Source organism: Canis aureus, chromosome 1 (assembly GCF_053574225.1).
Source record: "Canis aureus isolate CA01 chromosome 1, VMU_Caureus_v.1.0, whole genome shotgun sequence".
In the NCBI taxonomy this organism is placed as follows: Eukaryota; Metazoa; Chordata; class Mammalia; order Carnivora; family Canidae; genus Canis; species Canis aureus.
Genome location: NC_135611.1, coordinates 50258475 through 50282611, shown reverse-complemented (window position 1 = coordinate 50282611; position 24137 = coordinate 50258475). Strand labels below are relative to the sequence as shown.

The window sequence follows — 24137 nt, the reverse complement described above, 5'->3', positions numbered from 1 at the left end:
CCTCCAAGATTGAAGAAAAACAAATGACCTTCCCAAAGTCATTACCTAGGAGAAGTTAGAGTCAGTCATCTAACCCAGCCTGTGCTGATTCCAGAGTTTGAACTTACTTAGGGAACAGTAACCTCCTTGGAGCTTAATTGCGTCCACATGAGCTGAAACTCTCTTCTGCGATGACATCTTTACCCACTGAGATGACGCAGATGCCCTCTCAGCTCATGTCACCTATATCTGACAAAATCTCTGTTATTGATGTTTCAACTGTCAGTCGACAAAAGTCAAGTGGCTGCAATTTAACCTTGACTGTGCCCTTAGCCTAATGCCTCAATCAATGTCTCCAGGACTGTGACAAGTAGACAAATGTATATATACATCTTCAATCTTGTCTGGTTCTAGTTTCACCAGCCATCACAGCTGCTGAGAGTGGAAAACCTCTCCACTCGTATCTGAGATCTTTGCCTCTTCTTCTTCCTGCTGCTTGGCATCCTAACTTCAGTGGTCTGGGGGGTTGGCCTCCTTGATCAGGGACTTGCTTTTCTACACTTGAGTTTATATTGTGATGGTACAATGGTCTTAGTTTTGTTGAGTTCCTAAGTACCAGTTTTTTTGTTTTTTCTTTACTGTTCTACATATTTCTTACTCTTAATTTGCATTTAGCAGAGTGGTTAAGGGTGTGGGGTTTGGAGTGCGGTGGGCCTAGGTTGAATCTGGCTTTGTGATCCTGGGTATCTACTCAAGTCCTCTATGCTTTGGTGTTTTTGTGTGTAAAAAGGATATACTGTAACTGCCTCATGAAATAAGATGACATTTATAAACATTGCCCCTATACAGAGCCCATAATGAGCACGTTTTTATATCTGGAATCCAGCCATTAGCCTTGTTCATATATTCTTTAAGGATTCGGAAACCAATCTCGTGATCCTGGGGAGATTTGAACACCAAGAATAGTAGTGACTCCAACCGACTTCTATTCGTAGGAAATCTAGACTGGGAAGACTGTTTGCCTCTGAATATATTTGTCAAGAGCAAAGAACAAGCCTTGACTACGATTTTAGCCATAGATCATAGTCTATTGGATAAATAGATCAAATTATGGCCCAAGAGCCAATGCCATTGACTCTCCTAGTAATTGATTCCTTTCTGCTTGCCTTTACCCCAGAGATGGATATTTCAGGTCATGTTTGTATCATTCCTTTTTCTTTTGGACCTACTGAGGCCTGGCAGCTACCAATCTTCTGTTCTCGTTCCCACAATTGCAGAGTGAGATTTGAGGTGTTTGGAGGTAAGGATGGGATGGGATTATTTACTGGTCAGCATCATAAGGCCAAGATTTTGACAGCACCTTGGTTTTCTTTCTTCCTCGCAAAGCATCTCCTCAACTCTTTGACAGCACCTTGGTTTTCTTTCTTCCTCGCAAAGCATCTCCTCAACTCTTTGTTGATGGGCCATGGAGAATGGACAACAGCTGAAAGGCAGGAGACAACACGCCAAGGGTGGAAACATAGACAATAGTTTGTGTTTTCTGTAACACTTTTTTATGGAAGAAATATAAAAGAATCAACTCATCCTGTCATTTTTTAAATTAATAGACTTTATTTTTTAAGAGTGATTTTAGGTTTACAGGAAAACAGAAATTACAGTTAGTTCCTCTGTAACCCTCACTTGTACCATCTGCCACACACACACACACACACACATACACATACACACTTTCTCCTACTACTAGCATCTTGCATTAGTGTGGTACATTTGGTCCAGTTGATGAACTGGGGCTGAGGTACTGATACTCACTGAAGTCCATAGTTTACATCAGGGTTCATTCTTTGGTCTTAATGAATGTATCACATCACGTATGTGCATGACAATATCATACACAACAGTTTCACTGCCTTAAAAGTCCCGTGTTCCATCTGTGCCCCTCCCTGCCACCTCAGTGCCCTGCACTACCCAGATACATGGGCCGCATCTCAGATCAGCCTAGCTAAGTGCCATCGGCTTGCTGAGGTCACTCTGGTTCTTGTAATTCCTGTCTTTTGCAGAATCTAAGATCCACAGATTGCGGGGTGCATCATGACTTGGAGATCTCTAAGAAAGAAACAGACAGGCTGCAGTTATACTGAGGTTCACCTTCCAGGGTAAGAAGCACTGCTTCCAGGCGTGCCTCTGGGATGAGGACAAATCTGCATCTCAGAGCCAATAAAACGATAAAATGTTACATGGAGCTCAGGCCTACACAAGTACAAAGGCTCCAGAGGCGGGCACCAAGGTTGCTATTTGGCCTCTTCTGAGGGGACCATGCATGAGTGGGTTGGGAAGGTCAGAGGTGAGGCTAGGGTGAAGGAGACAGTGAGCAGAAGGAAGTTGAGGGAGGGAGCTCTAGGCTGTGCCCACCTTCCCAGCCTTGGGCCTGGAAGGGCACAAACCAGAACCCCTGGGCAGGTTACTGGCATGTGAGCCTCAGTCTCTGCATCTGTGTGGATAATACTAATCCTGACGGGTGACCCTGGGGCTAGGTGCTGGGTTAGGGTATGTGGCCAGCCTAGCTCTCTGCCTGTGCACACAGTGTGCTCTCCCCTCCTCCCTCATTCCCAGATCCCCCCTTACCTCCTGCTCCATTCTTTGGTGTCCTTCCGCTAACCCTCCAACCCCCCACACCACCACCCCCAGTCAGGCTGGGTTACCTCAGCTCCGTTCTCCTGAGTCCTGGATGCTGGAGGCCACCCCTACCCCACGTCCTCCTTGGGCTCAGCCAGCTGCAGCACTTAGCCTTGCCAACCAGAGCTGGTGGGGATTACCTAGGCCGCTCACAGATGGCAAAGCCTCTTAAGTCTTGGCCTTGGTGTTACCAGGGCTGTTGAGCAATTAGGGTTTAGTAACGGGTCGTTGTGCCCACTCTTTTTAAAATTTGATTCGATTGAGCTTAGGCAAACCCCAATGCAATGATTTCTCAGGGACCTTTGGAAGACTGGGTTGTAATTGAAGTATAGGTTTATTATTTAACAATTGCTAAGATTCTAAGAAACATGTGTTCTGTGTATTCATGAGGCCAGCGAGGTGAGAAAACTCTGCCCGCAACTGCCAGGAATCCCAGGTGGCAGCAGGACTCCTGCTCCTCTAGATCTGTGTCCTTGGAAAACCCTGTACTTTCCATCTTGTCCTCTGTAGACTGGGGGAGTCAAGCCCATCTCCCAGATGACTGTCAGGGTTCCAGGAGGTGGTGTTCAAGTGAGTCCATGGGACCACGGAGGCCAGGCAGCCCTGACAACTTCGAGTCCATCCACAGCTGTCTTCCTCCAGCCTCATCAGTGCTCGTTGCCATGGCTTCTGCGGCTTGATAAGGACGCAGACTGAGCAAATAAAAATTCAGGTGGCCCAGTGAAATTTGAATTTCAGATAAACAACGAATAATTTTTTAATAAGAGTACGCCCCAGATACTCCATGGCTCATACTTTATTATAGGTCTATCTTCCCTTTACAACTGCATGAGACATACTTATGCTGAACAATAATTTGTAGTTTATCAGAAATTCAGTTTTGCTGGGCGCCTTGTGCCCCATCTGACAACCTTGACAGGAACAGAATATTACCTTGTTGAAAACACTAGTGAATAGGTTTCACTTGAAATGGCTGATGTTAGGACAGATTCCAAACTATCTGGTGGCCTCATTTATCAGTTGTGAGAGAAGAAATAACCAGTTTTACATGTTATTCTCAATAATTAAAAGTTGTTCCACTGAAGTTGATCCTGTATGAGAAAAGGCAAAGTTAAGTACCTCGTAGCCTCCTACGCTGAGAGGAGTGACTCATGTGAAGAAAAGTTTTTTTTTTTTTTTTTTTTAGGTTTATTCATTTTTTTAGTAATCTCTACACCAAAGGTGGGGCTCGAGCTCACAACCCCAAGGTCAAGAGTCGCATGCTCTTCCAACTGAGCCAGCCCCAAAGAAAAGGCGTTTTCAAAAACAATTCCAGAATGGTTTCTTCTTCACATGGCCCTATAAATTATTTTGGGAATTGTGAATATTTTAGCATTTTAATTTTTTTACCCTTTTCAAAACAACGATTTATGTATTTCTCCATGGGTAATGAATCTGAGTTATGAAAATAAGCCTAATTATATTTCGATGAGGGGAAGGTGAGAGAAGAAGACAGCGAATAGATGAAAATTAAGAGCAGGTATTTATCTGAAGTAGATTCTAAAATTTGCTTTAAATGCTCTTAAAGTGATTAGTAATTTCATAAAGTTGCTTTAAAAAAAAAAAAAAAAGTACTGAGCTACAGGACCCTACCATCCTTAATTGATTTTTGACATCATCTGGATCTTTGTGAATTTCCTCTTATCCAAAACTCACACCATTACCCAGGCTGGTGGATGACAAATAATTGTCGATGTCCGTGCAAGCCCTGTTCTGTTCTGCCATGGGCAGCAAGCAACAAAACGAGCAAGGCTCAACCCTTCCACCAAGGGCACGCATGCTCTTTGAGGGGAGAATGTCGACCAGAGAAGCCTCCGGAATGGGGGAAAGGAGAGAATCAAGCTGGCCATTACACTGCCATCTGCAGGGTGTTACGCCAATACTAGTTTTATTTAATGCTCACAATAGTTTGTGAAGGATGTGATATTAATCCTTTTTTGCAGAGAAAACTGAAGGCCAGAGAGGCTATGTCATATGCTGATGTTATGAAGCTAGTGAGCGATGGAATGAGTTCTCAAATCAGGCCTGTCTGACTTCTACGAACTATCAGTACAGAGTCCCTAAATGGGAGGGATTTAGAAGAGAGACAAGCTATTTGTAATGAGGGGCTGGCGGGGGGAGCATCAAGAAAAACTTCCCAAGGAGATCTTGTTTGAGCTGAGAACTGGGAGACAGATTAGGTCTTGACATGCTATGGAAAGCAAGGGCTTTTGGGCTGAGAGAAGAGCTCGCGCAAGAGGCCAGACCGTGGGGTAGGTACGTAGTTCTAGGTAGTTCCAGGAACAATATGTATGCAGATCAACTTAGCTTTGGCTCGAGGTGAGTGGTAGGACAAAGTGGAAGAGTCAGGGTGGGCCACGCAGTGGGACTCGGCTAAGGAGTCTCACTGCCTCTGTGGATGGTGGGGACCCAACTAGGGTGTTGACAGGGTTAAGTGGGCATTGAGCACAGGCTGGATGAGAAGAGCATGTGACTCTGGAGGCAGACAGACCAGATGGAAGGTCATTGTGGAAAAGAGGATGGCTAGCAACAGACGCAGACAAGGTAGGCCTGCGATGGCAGTGGATGGCAGGGACTGTCTCAGGGTGAACAGATGACCCATGAGTGCTGTGAGTTAAAATTCCTGGCCAACTAAATGGCTGTTTGTAGGGGAGCTCTAGGGATAGCAGGACGAGGGATGGACGTCCCCCTTGGCTGGTTTTACTTGGAGGTCACCACATTCCACAATGCGATCCTCAGTTTTTTGCAGCTGTGACATTTGATTTATTATTATTTTAATCAGGCTCCAATGAACTAATATTAAGCAATCTTACGATACACTTACATATGAAAATAAGAATGCAGTTAGTAATCTATTTCTCAGTGGAGACAGTAACATGAAATGAATGCTCCATTTGCCGACCGATACGTTTTTGCCCTGAAAGCTGATGCCCAGATGACACTCAGGGGGCAGTTGGGTGCATCGCCAATCTCAGCAGAGGGACTGGGGTGCACATGCAACGCCAGAGGTGGATCGGCCCCGAGAGCCGGCCCCTGTGTGACCATCGTGCCTTCTGGTTGATTCACTCTTTCCACATTCTTTGCATGAAGCTGAGTCTTGGCCAGGAGACCGCTTGTTCTCTTGAGGGTGACCTCTGCACATCTCTGCACTGTGCCCTGGCATTTGTTTTTACACCTTGCCTTGGAGAGCACCATCTCGTGCCTCATCATTTCCAGGCTCCTTGGCAGAAACGCAAGGTGGAATGTGGGTTCTACCCACAGGGGGATCATGTATACCCACCTGGTGACGGGCCCTCTTATCTTCAAGGACCTGAGGCTTACTTACCAAGGGTATATAATGTCTTTATGCATTTGGGAAGGTCAACACCTCAGAATAGGACCATGGCCTTCATGCTTCTTGGCTTTAAGAAAACTTTCTTTCCTTAAAAAACTCAGCACTTGATTCTGACTCAGACCTTAAAAGCAGGTAGTAGAAGTAGAAGCTTCCAGGCACCCCTGGGAATTTAAATAGCACAGTTTAGTCATTGCTCAAGGAGGTAAGAGACCAGAAGCACACGAACCTGCCATCACAAGGCAGAAGGCAGAGAGACCTGTTCTCGAGTCAAGGGCGCCTCAGAATTTGGGGTCAGGGTGATTTGATCCGGTCTTAAGGGGCACTAGGATTTAGATCAGATAAATTGGGAGGTGTCAGTGTATGAAGGGTTGGAGGGAGGAGAGGGGAGGGGTCTATTGCCCCGAGAGTCTGCTGCCAGCCAGACCTTTTGCAAAGTGTTGATAAATCCCCATTTCACTTGGGTGTCACTGACCTCCCTGCTCTAAGCGCCTGGAAGATCTCTGCCCATCCCTCCCCGTAAGGCCCAGACCTGGCAGAGAAAGCACTTAGCAAGTGCTCATTCGATCAAGGTCAGAAACCTGGTCCACAGCCAATAACTATTACCGAGCAGTCACCTAGCTTTTATTTACCGCTCACAAAGCACGGACACGTGAGCTGCGTCACAGACTAGTGGTGCCAGTGTCCCCAGGTTATAGACATCAGGAGACTGCGACGGGGTGGGGGGTGGAGGGAGCTCCCCAGAGTCCCTCTGCTGAGAAGGGGTGAGGCTCGGGGGTTCCAGCCTCTGTGGCCTGACTCCCATGTGGCCCGGACCAGGCCTGGGAACTCGACATGGTGACAATGTGAACAGTGGAGCAGCAGCAGGTTTTGAGAGCTCGTTAGGACTCCATGGAAGGAGCGAAGAGAGAGCAGAGAGGGGGAGGCTTTCCCACTCTGAGAACTTCAGACCTTTAAATCACTTACCAGAATGGCATTGAAATGCAAAGTATTTTCAAATTATATTTTAATCTTCATCTGTCTCAGAAATTTAAAAAAAAATGGAAATCCATGTGTGGGCTTGGTCTACATTTTACACGTGGATATCTTCCTAAGATTTTTGTTTTTGTCTTTTTCTCCTCGTTGCCCCAAGACAAGTGGCGGTGAATGCTTGAGGCAGGACTAGGGTGTTTGGGGGAACGAACGCCCTTGACCCTGGACTCATTGCTTCCTGGACGTATTCTGCGGAAGAGGGAACTTGCTTCCTTTAGGTTTGTCACTGCAGAACATAGAAGTAACTATGAGCAGAGGGAATTGTGGAAGGATTCCCCACATTCACGACCCCCAGCCTTAACTTTTTCATCTTGGTGGTGGCTGTTTTTCAGACGAATCCCAGACCCTGCGTGCCATGAAGTACCACTCCGAATGACCCCAAGGTGTGTTTTATAAAGACTGAGGACACCTTAAAAACATAACCACTATCCAAATTGATATTCTCTTAGGATCATGTTATACCATCCAGATTCAGATTTCTCCAACGGTTTCTGTTGCTTTGGGTTTTATTTTTAATATTTGGAGTGTTCAAGTCAGGATTTAAATCAGATCCTCCCACTTGTTATGTCTGTCATTTTGCTATTGGAACAGACCCCTCCCGCCTTCCCCTCCTCGCCCCACCTCATCCCCCGCGTCTTGCTCTGTCCTGTGGAAGGTCCCACATTCCGGCTGTGTGAGCGCTCCTCCCTCGCCGGTGAACTGGGAGTTAGATATGAATGCTCCATAGATCCCAGATTCAGTGTTGTCCAAGAGAACATCACACGGCAGTGCCGCTTGTCCCCACTGTGGGCAGTGTGCCTCCTGACAGTGGGGAGTAGGGTTTAGAGAACAAAATCTGGGTGCTAACGGGGTGTGCTAATCCCGAGCTATTGCTGCTTCCAGAGCTGGTGAAGTTCAATTTCTCATCTCACCAAGCACGGGAAGGGGTCAGAACCTAGCCCGGTGACCGAGTGGGAAAGTGTGTTAAGGAGAATCACTGGCAGGGTGTGAGAAGAGGTGAGGCAGGGAGTGGGGACAGTGATCCGAGGGCGTACGGTGCCAGGGAAGCGGGAGGCTGGAAGGCCCGGGTGGGATGTAGCCCCGTTACTACCGCACCAGGCCCAGCCAGGACTGCAGGCTCCCTCACCCGCGCCCCCGCCACCTGCCCTTGCTCCTTGACCCAGTTTCCCAGCTCGCTCACCAGGACGTCCACCCCAGCAGCTCAGGGCAGAAACCTGAGGATACCTCTCTCACCTTCTCTTCTCCTGCACCCCATCCAGCCGACCTCAGACCCTGACTGCTCCACCTGCTGGAATCCAACTTGCCCTCCGCATTCCCACTGCCCTCCGCCCTCTCCCCGGTAATCATGCAGCCCAGGTGCCAGGTCTCCACCCTGATCCTCTGACCCCAACCACCAGTATTCCCCCCCACGGCAACCAGGCACCTCTTAAGTCCAGGCACCGGAAACATCCCCGTGTACAAAACCAGCCCCTAGTCTGGCAGAGGTTATGTTCCATAGCAGGTCACATTCAATTAGATCACGGCAATTAGATCGTGCTACACGGTTGTGACAGCCAGAGAGGCTTCCTCGGAGCCTTCCCGAAACATCCTGCCCTCTCTTCCCCTCCTGCCACCCCCACACCACTGACAGCATCTTCCAAGTGTTTCTGTGCCCGCGGGTTAGTGTCTCTGCTGCTGGAACGGGTTTGCTCACCTCCATAGCCAGGCACCTCCCGCTCTGCTGGGCACCCGGTCGGCTCAGGAGCTGGTGACTGGATAAGGTCTTTCACGTAACCGGGACTGGAAAATCAGATGGCACAGGTGCCACGGCTCTGGGGCCTCTGAGCTGCTTACCTGGAAGGGAGTTTTGAGAAGTCAGATGTCAGGGCACCAGAGTGGTGTGGTTGGGTTTGGGTTCTAGACTCTTTCTTTTGCTCCTCTTCCCGCTGAAGGTTTTGATTGACAGTGGGAAGCATTGGGCTTCTCCGCAGCTTTAATACCCATCACTCAAGATTGTCATATTTCTTGACGTTTTGCCTCTCTGAAAGATGGACCCAATAATTGGAAGCCGAGTGCTGACTCCACTTGATAGGAAGCTGATGATCCGCCCCTTACATTATTCGCTTCATTGTTCATACTGTCAGGTCCCGGAGCATTAATACTGCCCGTTCTCAGTCCGCCTGTAGTTCGAGATCCGTTGCCCAGTTCCCCTCTCCGTCACTTGGGAGGATGTGGGTGTGGCGGGGAAGGAAGCTGCGGCACCCCATCTGCCCCTCGCCCCATTCCGGCACATGTTTTCATGACCCCTCATTGCACCTGCTCAAGGCTTCAGGAGAAAGTTACTATGTAGTGACATTACCTTTTTAGGATTTGAGCTTCAAGAACATATTAGGTCAAGTCCATTCCCTCCATACCCTGCCAGGGGCAAAGCCTGCCTAGAAACAGGCACTGAATGGGGGCCAGGAGGGGGACAGTGATGGGGGGGTGTATCGTCGAGAGCAAGTGGCTTCACACGATGCCAACTCCTAGCAGTTGGGTTACCATCAGAGCCGGGCTGCAGGGCTTCTCAAACTGTCCCTCCTCCTCCCTTACTCCACGGAGCCTTCCGAGATGCTATTTTCCTAACCTGCCCCATGGAACGGTAGCAGCACAGGTGTACTGTGTGTCAGTTGAGGGGCGTCTTGCCTCGGCCTCATCTGATGGTCCGGGCTCGTAAGTGGGAAAAGCTGGAATGCCTCCCGGGTGAGGACTGAAGTGTAGCGAGCGCACTAGGGGTCCCCGTCCCGTGTCGCCGCGCTGCAAGCTGCATGTGGCCCGAAGGCATGAGCACCCGCCGGAAATGGTGCAGACAAATAAAATGAGTGGAGTACCCTTAGCATCAGGAAATTAGGAAGACCCAGGTCTTGGCCTTGGATCTGAGGCTTCACGGAAGTACGGGCCTGTGCTGAGCCTGGTGGGAAGATGGGAAGACAGAGAACATGCCAAGCAGGAGGAAGCGGCTGCATTAGGGGCAGCTGCAGGGGGTGGCGTGGGGAGCGGGTGGCTGCGCAGGAGAGCCTGGGGGTGGGCCAGCGGGGACCGGTACGTGGATCTGCTCTCAGATCAGAAATCCCTGCATCTGCATCAGGCCCCATGACACGCAAGGTGCATTCGGTTATTTAACTCTGTTCCCTCATGCAGCGTGTCCGGGATCACTCCCCGGGTCCTGGCCACCGTGTGTGCTGCTCGGCACCTGCAGTGGACGTGCTGGGCCTGCAGCTGAGACCAGACCTTCTTGTTGCCTCAGCTCCCAAATCTGTTGGGTTTCATATTTTTCTTCCAGTTTTTGCCTCCCAGAGAGAGTGGGGTGGGGTGGAGTGGGGGGGCTGCGATGAATGGCCTCCAGTGAGGGATGCAGGACAGGTGCAGAGGAGCTTGTCGCCGGTCCCCTCCCAGGCCCCAGCGCCGTGCAGCCAAGGGGAGAGTTGTGTCCCCCCACCTTTGGTTCAGGACGGGGACAATAGCACATCATGCATAACAAACTTTAGAGCTTTGTTTTTGCATTTGGGGGGCTTTTGAGGATGAGAGGTTTAATTTGTAACCTACTTATTATTAGAAGTTAAAATGATAACTATTATAAACACATAATTATATATACTCAGTTGACAGTTTACACATCATTAGAGATGTAATTATATCACTTTTGAGATGAGATAAAGTTAATTATAAAACTACTGTTTTCCTTTGTTGCATCTCCCCTGAACATCCAGATGTGGGAGGTGCTGTATTGTTGGCACATTCGGAACAGGAACTTTGGTCCACAGTCTGAACCCCAGAGTCTTTCCCGCAGAGACATTGCCTGCCCTGTTTTATCAGCCTCCTCCTCCACCAGGATGGGCGGCAGAGAGGAGAGAAAACCACAGTCCTGTCCACCTGTGGGTGAGCACAAAGTCCGGTGTGGTCCTCGTTGCTGTAGGGTCACTGGTCATGGTGACACGCAGAAGACAAGCTCTGTGCCAGGCACCTGTTAAATGCTTTGAAGACTAAGGGTATTTCATTTTACCACAAGCTTCCTGCGTCTCACAGATAAGGAACTGACCACTGTGTGTCTGAGGCCAAGAGGTGATCCTTCCACTGTGACCTTATCTGCCCCCCTTCCAGAATGTTCTCTCTCACCTCCCACCCAGCCCATAGCATCACGGCCTGTAGTGTGTGCAGCCTGGGAGAGGTGTCCTGGGCACCAGGGTCTGCAGCTCTGGGTCCCATACCCTGAGTGCTCACTTCCCAGCTCCGGGAGTGTGGCCACCTGCCTACCCCATGGTTTCCAAGCCCTGATCTGCAAAATAGGGACAGCGACAGCAGCTCTCCGGGATGCTGCGAGCTAGCAGCAAATGTCGGTCCTCACCATCCCCTCCTCTTCCTCGTCCTTTATGAACAGGAGCATAGGTGCTCCCCTCCCTCCTCACCTCTCCTTTCATCCATCTACTTCTCCTTGCCCATCTGTGATCAAGCGGGGCAGCACAACGGCAGATACAACAAAAACAAAGCTGTGCTCCAGATCACATGTCCCTTTGGTCACTACCCGGCTTTGGTCCTTCCCCGGGTCCCTGAAATCAAAACCACAGATGGGGATTTCACAGGGCGAGCCACTCCTTGCGCCACATGCCCCTCCTTCTCCAAGTGGGGTTCGCAAAACAGGCCCCAGCAGCCGGCAGGACGGGGTGTGCCCCACAGCCCCAAGTTCAGGGGGTGCTGAGTTGCTGGAAGAGGCCGTGGCATCTCCAGCCCCCACCCCTCCCTCAGGGAGTCACCAGCAGTAAAAACGAAGACTGCAAAATTGGGCAAACTGAAAATTTTTTATTTTGATTTTTATTAAGGTTTTATTTATTTATTTGAGAGAGAGAGAGAGAGAGAAGAGAGAGAGAGAGAGAGCAGGAACAGTGGGGAGGAACAGAGGGAGAAGCAGCCTCCCCTCGGAGCTGGGGCTCCATCCCAGGGCCCTGGGGTCATGACTTGAGCCCAAGGCAGATGCTTCACCCATGAACTTACCCAGGTGCCCCTGAAGATTTGTAAATAGGACAAGAGTTTCAAAATTGCTGTGTCCTATTGTAGAAACCTTGGTTGTGAATCTTGTGTGTTAAGAGTTTCTGGCAGCCCCCAGGGCCCTGCTGGCTCACGCCGGGACCAGGTGAGGGGCGTCCCCTCCTGCCAGGGATGAATGTGCTGCAGGCTGAAGCTGCAGGGGTGGGGGCACCGGCATGTGATGAGCTAGGCATCAGCTTGTGACAGGGATGAGGGGTGGTGGGGAGTGAAGGGTCAGGGAGAGGAGGGAGGGGTGGGGAGGGAGGCTGGGACAGAACCAGGGGGTTTCGGTGATTAGGTGGGGAGGCCCGGGGGACCAGAGGAAAGCTGCTCCTCTGCCTACCTTTTGAAACCAGCCTTCGCGGTCTGAGGGGCCTGCCTTTCCGCTGGGTCCCATGCATTTTCTCCATCTTTGGACAAATACTGATCTTTCCGTTTAGATTTATTCTGAATTCAAAGTAAAGTGGCTTGAGGATTAGGGCTGCGGGGCTGGGTGGCCAACAGACAGCCCTGTCTGCATTTGTGGTAATATGCGAATGTTCTCGAGGACCAGACAGACATGAGCCTGTAGTAAGGACAGAACCTGGGTGGGGTGTGAGGCCTGAATGTGAGTCTGCACCCACTGACTTTTGCAGGTGTCACCCCCACCCAGCCAGCAAGGTGAGGAAGCCGAGGGGGGGCTCAGGGCCCAGGGGAGGGGGTCAGAGCTCATGGAGGGGCCACCGCAGAGCCACCAGCATCCCCAGGAGTGCAGAGCCTGCTGTCACCACTGCAGAGGCCGGAGGAAAGCATGTTGAGTCCCTAACCAGAGGCAGTGCCCCTGGATAGAAGGCTTTCTGGGACAGAATGGAGAGGACTCTTGGTTGGGGGAGAGGCAGTAAAGAAGAGGGAGGGACCCCCCACCCCACACACACACCCAGGCCCCTTCTTAGGTCAGGGAACAAAGCTTTTTCATTGCCACCAAGGAACCAGCAAAATGTGCCCAACAAGCAAGTCTCAGGAAGAGCTGGGAGAGAGGTGGCTCCAGGGGTCTGAGGACACCAGGTGGGGATGGCGCGTGGCCCATGCGTGACCCCCCTGCAGCCATCATCCATCCCAGGTGGACCCGTTTACCACCCACTTTCCCCAGGGAGCAGGAACCGGCTGATCAAGGAGAACCGTGAGGAGTCACCCGGATGCTCTAGTTAGGGAGGTGCTCTGCGAGGACATCACTGAGGGACATAGTGGCTTCTCCACGCGCTAGGGTTTTCTGCTGTCCTCTGCCTTTTCTGTCTCATGGCCATTCATTGCCCCTGGATGATGCGGCCTCAGCGATCTCCTTGGCTCACCAGTCATGGGGCCAGACCCGGGCCCAACCCGGGCCCCTGGAGCCAGGAAGTCTCCAGAAGATCCGTTTGCATGTGTTCTTTACCTGGTGGCCCCTGACCACCGTGCAGGAGTCCAATCCCGGCCACTTTCCCAAGTGGCCTTCCTGGGCAGGGCCTCAGCTGTGGGAAATGGCACTAGAGTTTCCATGGAGGGAGGGGGTCAGAGCCCTCCCAGGACCTGCTGCCGCCCCGGGCAGACGTGAGAGCAGGCCAGGCGGGCTGTTGAGGGAGCCGCTGGCTGACCTCACGGACCCCTCTGCACGAGGATCAAGGGGCCCTGCCTGCCCTGAGCCCTATAAAGCCCTGATGTTCCATGGGTGTTGCTGCAGAGTGCGTCTCGCTTGAGTGACAGATGTCCCCCCTCACATGGGAGCAGCTCCGTGCGGCAGGTGCCCTTCAGCTAGAAAGATGGGGCTGCCCGGCCGTTGGCAGAACTGTGGAGGGAAAGGCTGAGCCAGGCCCTTGCCCATCGCGTTGGGAAGTACCCATAGCCACAGGGTAAATGAAACCTTAATTCATGAGGGTAGCTGTAAGTTGCGTGTAGTTATTCATGTGAGCACATCCAGCTAACACAGCCAGGAAGTCATTCAACTAAAGACAAAAGCTCTCTTTCCAAGTGTCTTCCATGCTGAATATTGGGACAAGGGTGTGGGAGACACAAAGATGAGGGGACACGGGTGCTGCCTGGAGGATGCCACAGGTATTGAAGGAATTAGTCCATGCCTCATGGGAACACATGTTGAAGGATGTGGATGGCTCCCGGCCTGCGAGGAGCTGCAGTGTCAGTTCCAGGTGGCGGGACACAGACCTTCTCCCATGTTGTTGATTCAAGTGTAGATTGGCAGGATCTTCTTGGAGGGCAATTTGGAAACATCCATACAATTTTTAAGTATGCATACTCTTCAACCCATAATTCTATTTTTGTGTATATCTACGCAGGAGAAATACTTTCACTAATATTTGTGTCTGAAATGTGCATTATTCAAGGCTGTTATTGCCGTATTTATGACAGTAAAAGTGCGAGGGGAAATGCTAATCAATGGCAGAATGGCTAAATAAATAGTGATATATGCGTAGCCTGACCTTGCGTGCAGCCATTGTGTTACCATTTATGAAATTGTCATTCTGGCTATTTTTGACCTTAAAAAAGCAACAATTCCACATATTGAACAGAAATCCCATACTTTGTATTTCTTTATCTTTAAGATGGAGATAATAATCGTATGTTCCAGTGTCAGAGTTAATGGGAGGATTTCACACGATACCACATGCAGAGCCCTTGGAATGGTCTCCAGCACATGGCCGGAGCCCAACAAATATTTGCTAATGTCACTCTGAATATGTGTCCATATGGAAAGATCTAAAATATGCCACTTGGAGAAAACAACTGTGTGTATTTTTACAAAGGTCAATAGGGTGTGAACCATTTGTGGGCAGGAAACACATGAGTGTGTGTGCACGCACATGTCTGTGTAAATGCCTAGGAACAGGACTAGAAGGCTTCCTTCCAAATTTTCCTAATGGCTAACCCTGCAGAAAGGAGTAGGTTGGGGGCTGGGAGGAGGACGTGCCTCATCAGGGTTCCAGCAGGGGCAGAGCTTCTGGGAGCTACGCATTTACCTGTGTGTAGGGACAGGTGGCCGGGACCGGTCCTTGTTCAACCATGGGGCTGGTCAGGTTGTCTCTGCAGCTGGGGGTGTGGTCTCTGCAGCTCATGTTGGAGCGTGAAGGTCCAGGGCAGGCAGGCAGGAAGGCATGATGGAGGTTAAGATGGGGCGATCAAGAGGTTGGAACCCCCAAGCACCATCTGAAGCCCTTTACCAGGACAGACTGAGTCCCATGTCAGTTCTTACTGCGTCTGGTATTGATGGTGTGAGGGCCCTGCATGAGCCAGCAGACACACACACCTGGCCCAGGAGTCCGAGAAGCTGAAGGAAGGAAGGGGATGTGGAGGAGGAGCAGTTACAGGCTCAGCTCAGCTCAGTTGCTGCTTGGTGCCGAGGACGTGGATCAGCAGATCAGCTGCGATGGTGTGTGTGTGTGTGTGTGTGTGTGTGTGTGTGTGTGGCGCTTTCCTTCCACCTGCCAAACCCTCCTAGGATTGTCCCTTGTTGCCCCCTGTAACTGGAAACAAACAAACCGAAGAGGAGTCTGGGAAATGTAGTCCAGCCTAGCCTAATTGACACATCACAAAGCCATCCAGGGGAATTTCACCCTTTCCTCTACGTACTGCTGCACTTTAAAATTCTTTTACAATATGACTCTATAAATGTATTTATTGTGAATAAAAAAGAAATCGAAAGCCTTTGGTATTAAAAAAAAAAAAGGAGAGAATCTTCTTCATCCCAGGGAAATCTAGTGTTTGGTTATATGGCTAATCGCGTCCTGGAACCTATTTGTCTGCTGTTACCTGCCTGGCCTCGGCCACCATCCCCTCCTCGACCGCCAGGCTACTGCACCCACCTCCTGACTGCTTCTGCCCGAGTCTCGGTCTGTTCCCACTTCAGCCAGAGTGAGCTTTTCAAAATGCAAATTAGATGCTGCTGTGTGCCTATTTAAAAATGCTCTAGTGGCTTCTCATTGCCTTCATTATGAAGCCATAAATCATCGCTTCCCCACTCTGGTCCAGAAGTCTCTGTAACACTCTCCCCCTGCCTCTCTGGGTCTGGCTCTGTCTGGCTCTCCCCCTCCACCCCCCACCCCTTCCTTCTTGCGGTTCGTGGTGTAGAGCGTTGCGTGCTATAAAATCATCACGCAGATCACGGTGATAAAAGGCTGGTCGCTTACTGATTACCTACTACGTGCCACATTACGCTAGGTGCCTTGACCATGTCATTATGATTCCATACCCACAGACAAGGACAGGGAGACTCAGGGGACATTGAGAAATGAGTGAATGGTGTGTGGCACCAGCAGGATCCAGAGTGTCTGAGCCCCATATGCGTGAGCACGACACTCAGCAAGCATCCGTCCTGTGCACGAGTCTTTCCTGCCTGTCACTGCGCCCTGTGAATGGAGAACCGTCTTCCCCCTGGGCGGGCGAATCCGGGAGGGTAAGCACCTGAGCCACACCTCCAGGACCTCCAGGCCTGGCAAGGTGCTTGCACACAGTAGGTCACTGGTGCTCTTGAAGGCATACGTGTGCCGGCGCCGCGCCGGGTTCTGGATTAAGGCCAGAGTTAGAAGAACCAAACAATGCGGCGCTTGCTCCCAGGGCCCGTGCTCTGTAACAGGGGAGCCGAGCTCACGCGGTATCACAGGCTGCTCCAAGTGCCACCTGGGGAAAGTGTGCACCAGCCCCGCCTGGCCTCGGGCGGGGGCGGGCGGGGAGTGGGGCCCAGAGAGGCCTCCAGGGAGTGTTTGCAGAGGGCCGGTGGGACGTGAGTCACCGAAACGGGCAGCCTTATCTGGTTGGCCTCCGTGTAGTTCTGCTTTTGGGGCTTATCTGGGCTCTGCGGCTAGAAATGGAATAATAGATGGGTCCTGCCCATCCTGCCTCTTGGAAGAAATCCATGCCGAGAAGAAATCAGTGCAGCAGTGTAAGCATCCTTGCACCCAGTGGCATCAAACTGTCCCTGTGTCCTGGCTGGCAGCGCTGCCTGCCCGGCCCGCCCCCAAACACCTTCCTTCCCTGACCTGCCACCTTCTGTCCCACTGATGTCACTGCCCGAGGGACAACCGGCTGGGGCTTTGGTGTTTTCTTCGAGGAATAGGCATTCTTCATTGTCAAGTAGGGGGAGGGGGTTGGTTTTAATGATAACGCTGGGTCCCGAGGAGCTGATTTGTTGGGACCTGCCTGCGGGCTCGCCAGAGTGCCCGCGGTGCCTCGTATGCTCCGATCCTCCCAGGAGCAGTGAAGCGGCCCATGCTAAAGATCAGGACCCCGAGGCGCCAGGAGGGTCACTTGTCCAAAGTCCCACAGTGCTCACTGCTTAGGAGCTAGCCTGTAATGCCTTCTAGAGAGTTCTAGCGCACCTGTTAGAAAGCATCCATCTCTGACCTCAATGAGAAAGATTTCCAAGGGCAGACACTCAAGCCTTTAAAAACAGGTTTCCAAAAAAAAAAAAAAAAAAAAACAGGTTTCCCTGGAGTCAACACTGCACCTGCTCCTCTGTGTGTGTATGTGTGTGCGCATATGTGCATGTGTGTGCGTGTGTGTGTGCATGCGTGCATAGGGGGAGGGTGATGAGTGAGTCCTCTGCTAAATGTGTACCCCACTAACCGGTGATAAACAGGGCTACCTTGGCAGAGGCCTTGCACATCCACCCACCTGCCGAACACCTTCAGCTTTCAAAATTCTCTTTAAAGCTGCTACATAGATACAGTTTTTACACCAATATGCAACTCTCTCTCTCTCTCTGTCTCTTTTTTTTTTTTTTTAATGGACAATTTCTACCATATAGATAGGCTTTTCCCGAAGCAACCACGTTGGGAATCGGTCACCTTAATTAAAGCCATCACTGAAAAATCAAGTCAAATGGGTCATTATTGCCTGAGAAAAAAGGACTTCTATTTTTCACAAGCTCCTTCAAAGAATATTTTAAGTTTCACTTAGGCCCGCAGTATAATGGCTCTGATGTAACCTCGCTTCCTCACACCATGGGTCTTCATTATTTCGGTTGCACACAAGCATCGTGAATGGGAGAGAGGAATTAGGTATTTAGTGCTCTTTGATGGAGTTAATAAGTATCCCGATTAGTCATTTCCCAGGATCTTAAGAATTCTGTGCATCACCTCATGCCGCCTTTCCTTTCAGAGCGCTGTAAACACCAGCGCAGGCATTCTTGATGGATTCAGGCTTTCTGATTTACCTCTCCCCAAGGCACTTAATCAAGGAATGCAAGTCATTTTGCCTTCTCAAAGCTTCCTCTCCTTCCCTGAAAGCTGTTGCGGGGTCTTTCTCGTTTTTCTTCCGCTTCTAAACCATTTTGAGGACAGTGCTCTGGGCCGAAATGATCCAGAACTTGACCCCTAGAAATTGCTTTCTGTCCCAGCTGGGAGGGTAGAGCCTTGTGCCAGCCCGGCCCAGCAGAACCAAGCCTTGGTCACCGAGGATGCGTGAAATAAATGTCTGTCTGTTGTTGTGGTTTGTTCCAGAGCTGGTGATGTTGCTGGAGTGGTGGTCGGGCACGGAGTGCGTCATCCACACAGACCCCCAGGCCTACCCCAAGTATGGAAAGGAAAATGCCATTGTGGTTCTGAACCACAAGTTTGAGATTGACTTTCTCTGTGGTTGGAGCCTGGCCGAACGCTTTGGGGTGTTAGGGGTAAGTTGGATTCACCTTGACCCCCTCCCACATTTCCCCTGCTCGACACTATGACTTGCCTTTTTGCTCTCCATCGTTTAGGATGACAGAGGCATTCACAGTTTCCGCGTGATGAAATGTTCTTAACCAATTGCTTTTCATTCCTGCTTGCGACCAAGATGAACATCTTCTAATGCGCAATAATAGTATCTATTCAACAATTATGTGCTAGATATTTTATAGACAGTTTGTTTACTCCTTACAGAGACATTAATGAATAGACGATGTATATCCTCCCTTTAAAAAAAAAACTAAGTTATAGAGGGTTTAAATAATCTGCTCAAGGTCACACAGCTATGAAGTAGATTTGGATTTGGACTCCTATGGTCCGAGGCCACTTCATGCCCTTCATCTCTATGCTCTACTGCTCCCCTGGCCTACGGGCACCATTCACCCCCACATTTTCATCTTTGTGGGCTCAAGAATGTTGAATCCTCAAGCCAGAGAGTGTCACTGTCAGAATTCAGAATAAATAGGAAATTCTTTATCCTCCAACTAGTTTGACTTCTTGCACACCTTTGGGACTGGGCTTTCTTGGTTGACTTTTGTCACCTTGAAAACATCGAGGTGTGTATTGGTCACGCCTGTACCAGATAACCGAATTAAAGTCTTCTTGGTGCTGAGCTGTCCCAGCAGGATTTACAACAGGTGCTGGGCCAGGATGGGAAAGGGCTAGAACAGCTGGTGCCAGAGCTGGGGGATCCTGTGTTGCACCTGGGAGCAACCCCCGCAGCCAACCGGGGTATCTGCTCCCATCACGTTATTTTTGGTGGACCAGGTAGACCAAATCGCAGCGTTCAGTGTGTAGGAGATTGAAATCAGGGGGGTAGCTGGGATGTGGGAGTCCCCGGGTCTGACGCTGCGGGGAGGCGCCATGCATCCAGTCCCAGATGCGCCTGTGGAGTCTCAGAGTGGCCAGCAGCGCTGGGAGCCCCCTTGACTTTGCCCATTTGGGAAGACCCTTGGCGAAGGAGGACTATCTAGCGTGGGACACATTTTGCATCTGCTTTTATACATTTATGCACTTTTAAATTCGAGGCAAAAGGAGAGACAAGGAAATGTGCTTCTCGGGGACAAATGATGCTCATCGTTATGCAGTTAAACTTTCAAAAGGCAAGTAAGATCTTTAGCCGTTTTTCAAGGGATAGAAACACTGCGTTTCGTCACTGTTGCTACCTTGAGACTTCTGGAAAACTGGATTGCGTGTGAATCACTGAAAGGATTTCTAGGAAAGCAACCGGCCCTCCTGCCAACAGCTCTCCTCTTTGCTTTCCTGTGTATTCTTCTAGCTCCAATGTGATGTCCGTGCACGCATGTGCGTTCAATGTATTTTCGGGAACAAGACCGAACGTTCTAGCATCTGCCTTTCTCTATTTTAGAGACGCTGGGCAGAGATCTCAAGTATAATTTTGTGGTTTTATTTCCTGCGAGAGGAGACTACCCCCCTAAAATATCACAGTCGGAACCCTGTTGTGGATATGGATGATTGTGACAGGTCCTGATTCTGTCTTGGGCACCCTGGTGTCTTTGCACCCCGATTGCTGGGACATCCGTCCTCCTGCCTTAGAGCTAGACTTCCCAGGGTGCCGATGTCCCCCCAACCCGGGTTCTCCAAATGTGTTTGGGGGGACAGTCAGGGTTTTCCCGGCTTCCCATGTGGCTTTGGGAGGCGTTCAGGCTCAAATGTGAGCGCACAGACAGCCGGGGGCGGGAGGCCCTGGGCCGAGCAAGTGTGTCGGCCTCGCAGGCACCGTGCAGTCCTCGCTCTACCCTTGGTAGCTTGACGGCCACCAGCTCTTTCTGGGGGCCGTTCACTGTATTTATGCTATTCCTGATTCTTAGCACACTGTGATTATTTACACTTCCAGAGCCTCGTTTTGGCTAAGTCATTGGTTCCAGGAGACTCATTAGTAAGTCTGATTTCAGAGCTCTGCTCTTTACCCCGAGGTGTTGGGAGGAAAAGCTGTGGGGAGCCCGACTCACTGGGGCCACAGGTTTTCTGGATTCTTGCTGAACTGCTTCCTGGAGCCCTGGGGTCCCCAGCAGGACCGGAGGGAGGGTCTACACAGGGACAGGAGGTGACCACCTTCCCGTTTCTTCCAAGCACCCAGCACCAGCCCGAGCCATGGCTGCACATTTGAAGGATGCCTCGTGCTGGCCAAGTAGTGGCTCCCAGGAGAGGGTGAGGGGGGTGGCAGTTGGTGACCTCTGTCAGGGTCGGGGGTTGGGCCAACTCAGGGGGAAGCTGCCAGACTCTCGTCCCAGGGGAATGCCTTGTCCTTGCTGCTTGCTGCTCGAGCCACTGAGGTCCAGGGAGAGGCCAGGAGGCCATATGAGCTGCCTGGCCCCTTTCAAGGTGGCACGCTTGTTCCCGCTACTCTTGAGAGGATACAGAGCAGCCTCGTGTTATAGGAACTGCTCAGCAGTACCTGTGGTCTTAAATCACCTTCCAAAAAAAAAGCACCTGATTGATCTCTTTTTAAAAATAACGCATGACTTTGAGATCTTTCTGGAGCCTGGGGAGCTTGCCTCTCAGAGAGGAAGGGCCAAGGAGAAGATTCCTGATGGGCAGTTCTCACCGGCACAGGTAACAGCCCAAGAGGAAATGAGTTTAAATAGAAGCAAGTGAGATTTGCCCAAATTCCTGAGAATGGGGTAATTAAATGTGGAATTGTTTTTGGGGGGAAAGTGATGAGATTTTCTGAAAAAGGTGAAAAAAGTCTTTGGACTTTTTACAGGCGCCCAAGGCCCCACACGGTCATTCTGGGGGCTGGTTCCCCTTGGACTTGGCATTTCATGGCGTGGGCCAGGGCGCAAAGGCTCTGGTTGCGACCTCCGAGGAGTACACCCACCCTCTCCTCCCTGGGGGTGGGCATGGCCTGTGGACAGTTAAGAGTATGTGTCTGTAACGTGCCCCACAAACTTCGGTGTGCAATGCAGAGGGTCAGGGCTTCTAAAGCTTCCGGTACCTGTTTACCTCTTTCTGTCCCAGTAAGATACCTACATGCCACTTCACAGTGGCCTCAGCAGGTTGCCCAAGATCGTGTTTGTTGGGTCTTCTAGCAGCACCAGGGCCCCTGATAAGTACCCTGCACACAGGAGCCGCTGTGTTTACCTGCTGAGAGGTGTGGCCTGGAAGTTGGCCTCCATCCCAACTGTGGTATTTCTCTTCAGATTGTTAAAGAGGCCAGGTATGTTCTATGGCAGTGTGACAAGCCCCAAAACATAGCCGCTTCACACAACAAACACGTGTTACCTTAGTTTGGGTGGCTGGAATCCAGGCTAACTGAGGTCCTGGCAAGGGTCTTTCATGAGGTCGCCGTCAAGCCACCAGCCAGGGTGGTGGTCTCATCAGAAGGCTCGCTGCACGGCGGGCGACCTGCCTCCACGCCAGTCCCTGTGTGTGTTGCCAGGCCTGAGCCCTCCCTTGGGCCTCTTCTCAGCTTTACCCTGGACATGGCCATGGGCTTGTCCCAGGGCATGCAGTGCTAGAGAGAGGGGGAGAAAGCACACAAGGCAAAAGAAAAAAAAGCCACAGCCTTTTTGTGATCAGAACTCGGAAGTGGTATCATCACTTGGTCATTATTCTGTCCATGAGTCCAGCCCTCCCCCAGGAAGCAAGGTGGGCTACAAGAGGGCTCAGACCCCAGGAGGTGAGGACCACTGAGGCGGGCACAGAGCCTGCTACCACACCACAGCATGACATCCGCTCTCGGACCTCACATTTGCTGTTAGGAAATATTATTTAGTTAATACATATTAGAGCTCAGCCTGAAAACCGATCGAATTTCTGTTGCATTTCCTCATTCAGGGAGAAGTAGGAGAGTGGTAGAATTATTACCCTAAGCAGAGGCACTCTGATGTTGCTCACAAAGCTCTTAGGATGGTGATGATAGCCATGTATGCATCCTTACAATACTTTTTTTTTTTTTAAGATTTTATTTATTCATGAGAGACTCACAGAGAGAGGCAGAGACATAGGCAGAGGGAGAAGCAGGCTCCCTGCAGGGAGCCTGATGCAGGACTCGATCCCAGGACCCCAGGATCATGACCTGAGCCGAAGGCAGATGCTCAACCCCTGAGCCACCCAGGCATCCCACATCTTTGCAACACTTACGCAACAGAAGAGCACTGTGTGTATCTTCTAGAAGACACTGCTGGGCACTATAGAGATAGATACTAAGATGGGTGTGAAAATACCCTCCTTGCCTTCAGTGACTTTATAGTATACAAAAGAGAGGTAAAGAAGGGACATACATACCTCACCACGGGACCCAGGGGGTTGACAGGACCAGTGACATAGGGTTGACCACATTCGCTTAGGGCAGCAGCATGTGGTGGGCAGGGGCGACAGCCAGCGTATTTGACCACAGACCAGTCAGCCCTACAGCACCATCCTGGGGGCCCCTGTCCTTCTGAGTGTCACCCTCAAGGGAGACCATGGGTGATACCTCCCTGCTGTGAGCAAGCGGCCGGGCTCCCGGCTCCTGGGTGGCGCTGACTGGCTCTTCCCCTGGCCTGGCCAGGCGCGCTCGCTGGCCCTCCCACTCACTTCACTGGAAACCAGTCAAGGTCACCGGGGGCTGATTCAGACTCCCTGAAGGTGTGGGCTGCTGCTGCTTTGCGGTGCTCGCCTGGGCAGGGGTAGTGGCCCGTACGGCCCTTGGTAAAATGACTGGCAGATGCCATAAAACCCCAGAAAAGCACTGAGGAGTCGAAACTACAACAGGACCCTGACTGCTGGTGGTCCAGTTTGATTTTGCCAGGATGCTTCTGGTCCTTAATGTGAAATACGGTTCTTTCTGTGAAAGGTGACACGTGCCTGAAAACCAGCATGCCTTAAAGTTTAATTATGAAAGGATCACTTTTCTCCCTAAAGGTTGTCTGCAGGAAAAATGTCAATGCGGAATCATTTAGAAAGGCTACAAGGTGATTTCCTACAAACCCCCATCAATTATAACATCCCCCCCCCCCCAAATGGTGGGTTTCCTCTCTCTTGTCTTCAAGGTGTAAAACTTAGCAGAAAAGCAGATGCTTTGAAAGATGATCCTATGCCTTCGGTGCTCAGACATCAAGAGCAATTATTTCTTTTCCCCTCTGCTTACTCCAGAAAGTTCTCTCCTAAGGGTGGTGGGGAGAGAGGGATGTGTAGGCAGACAACGTCTTCGAGCTCCACAGACGTGGCTCCTGCATTGACCAGTTGTGTGACCTTGGGGAGGTTATCTGACTTCTCTGAACCTCAGTTAATAATTCCCATTTCGTGGTGTCATAAGGGCTTAATAAATATATAGGGCTTGCTGAATATATGTAGCAGTTTAATGAATATAATAAGTAAAATACCTAGTCTAAGTCCTATGCATGAAGTAGGTG

General features: G+C 50.7%; 1 protein-coding gene and 1 long non-coding RNA gene across 5 annotated transcripts in view; one reads left to right on the top strand and one right to left on the bottom strand.

The window, feature by feature from the left end:
* AGPAT4 (1-acylglycerol-3-phosphate O-acyltransferase 4) overlaps nucleotides 1–24137 on the top strand; it is a 127763-nt gene that overhangs the window by 77484 nt on the left and 26142 nt on the right. For all 4 annotated transcript variants that reach the window (XM_077899284.1, XM_077899304.1, XM_077899294.1 and 1 more), the window contains one exon: nucleotides 18559–18728. In XM_077899284.1, coding sequence (XP_077755410.1) covers nucleotides 18559–18728 — 170 coding nt within the window. The remainder of the gene's footprint in view (nucleotides 1–18558; nucleotides 18729–24137) is intronic.
* Nucleotides 11850–21315, bottom strand: LOC144314775 (uncharacterized). Its single transcript, XR_013380631.1, has 2 exons — nucleotides 15082–21315; nucleotides 11850–14312 (listed from the first exon to the last, which is right to left on the bottom strand). It is a non-coding gene; the product is annotated as an uncharacterized LOC144314775 (long non-coding RNA).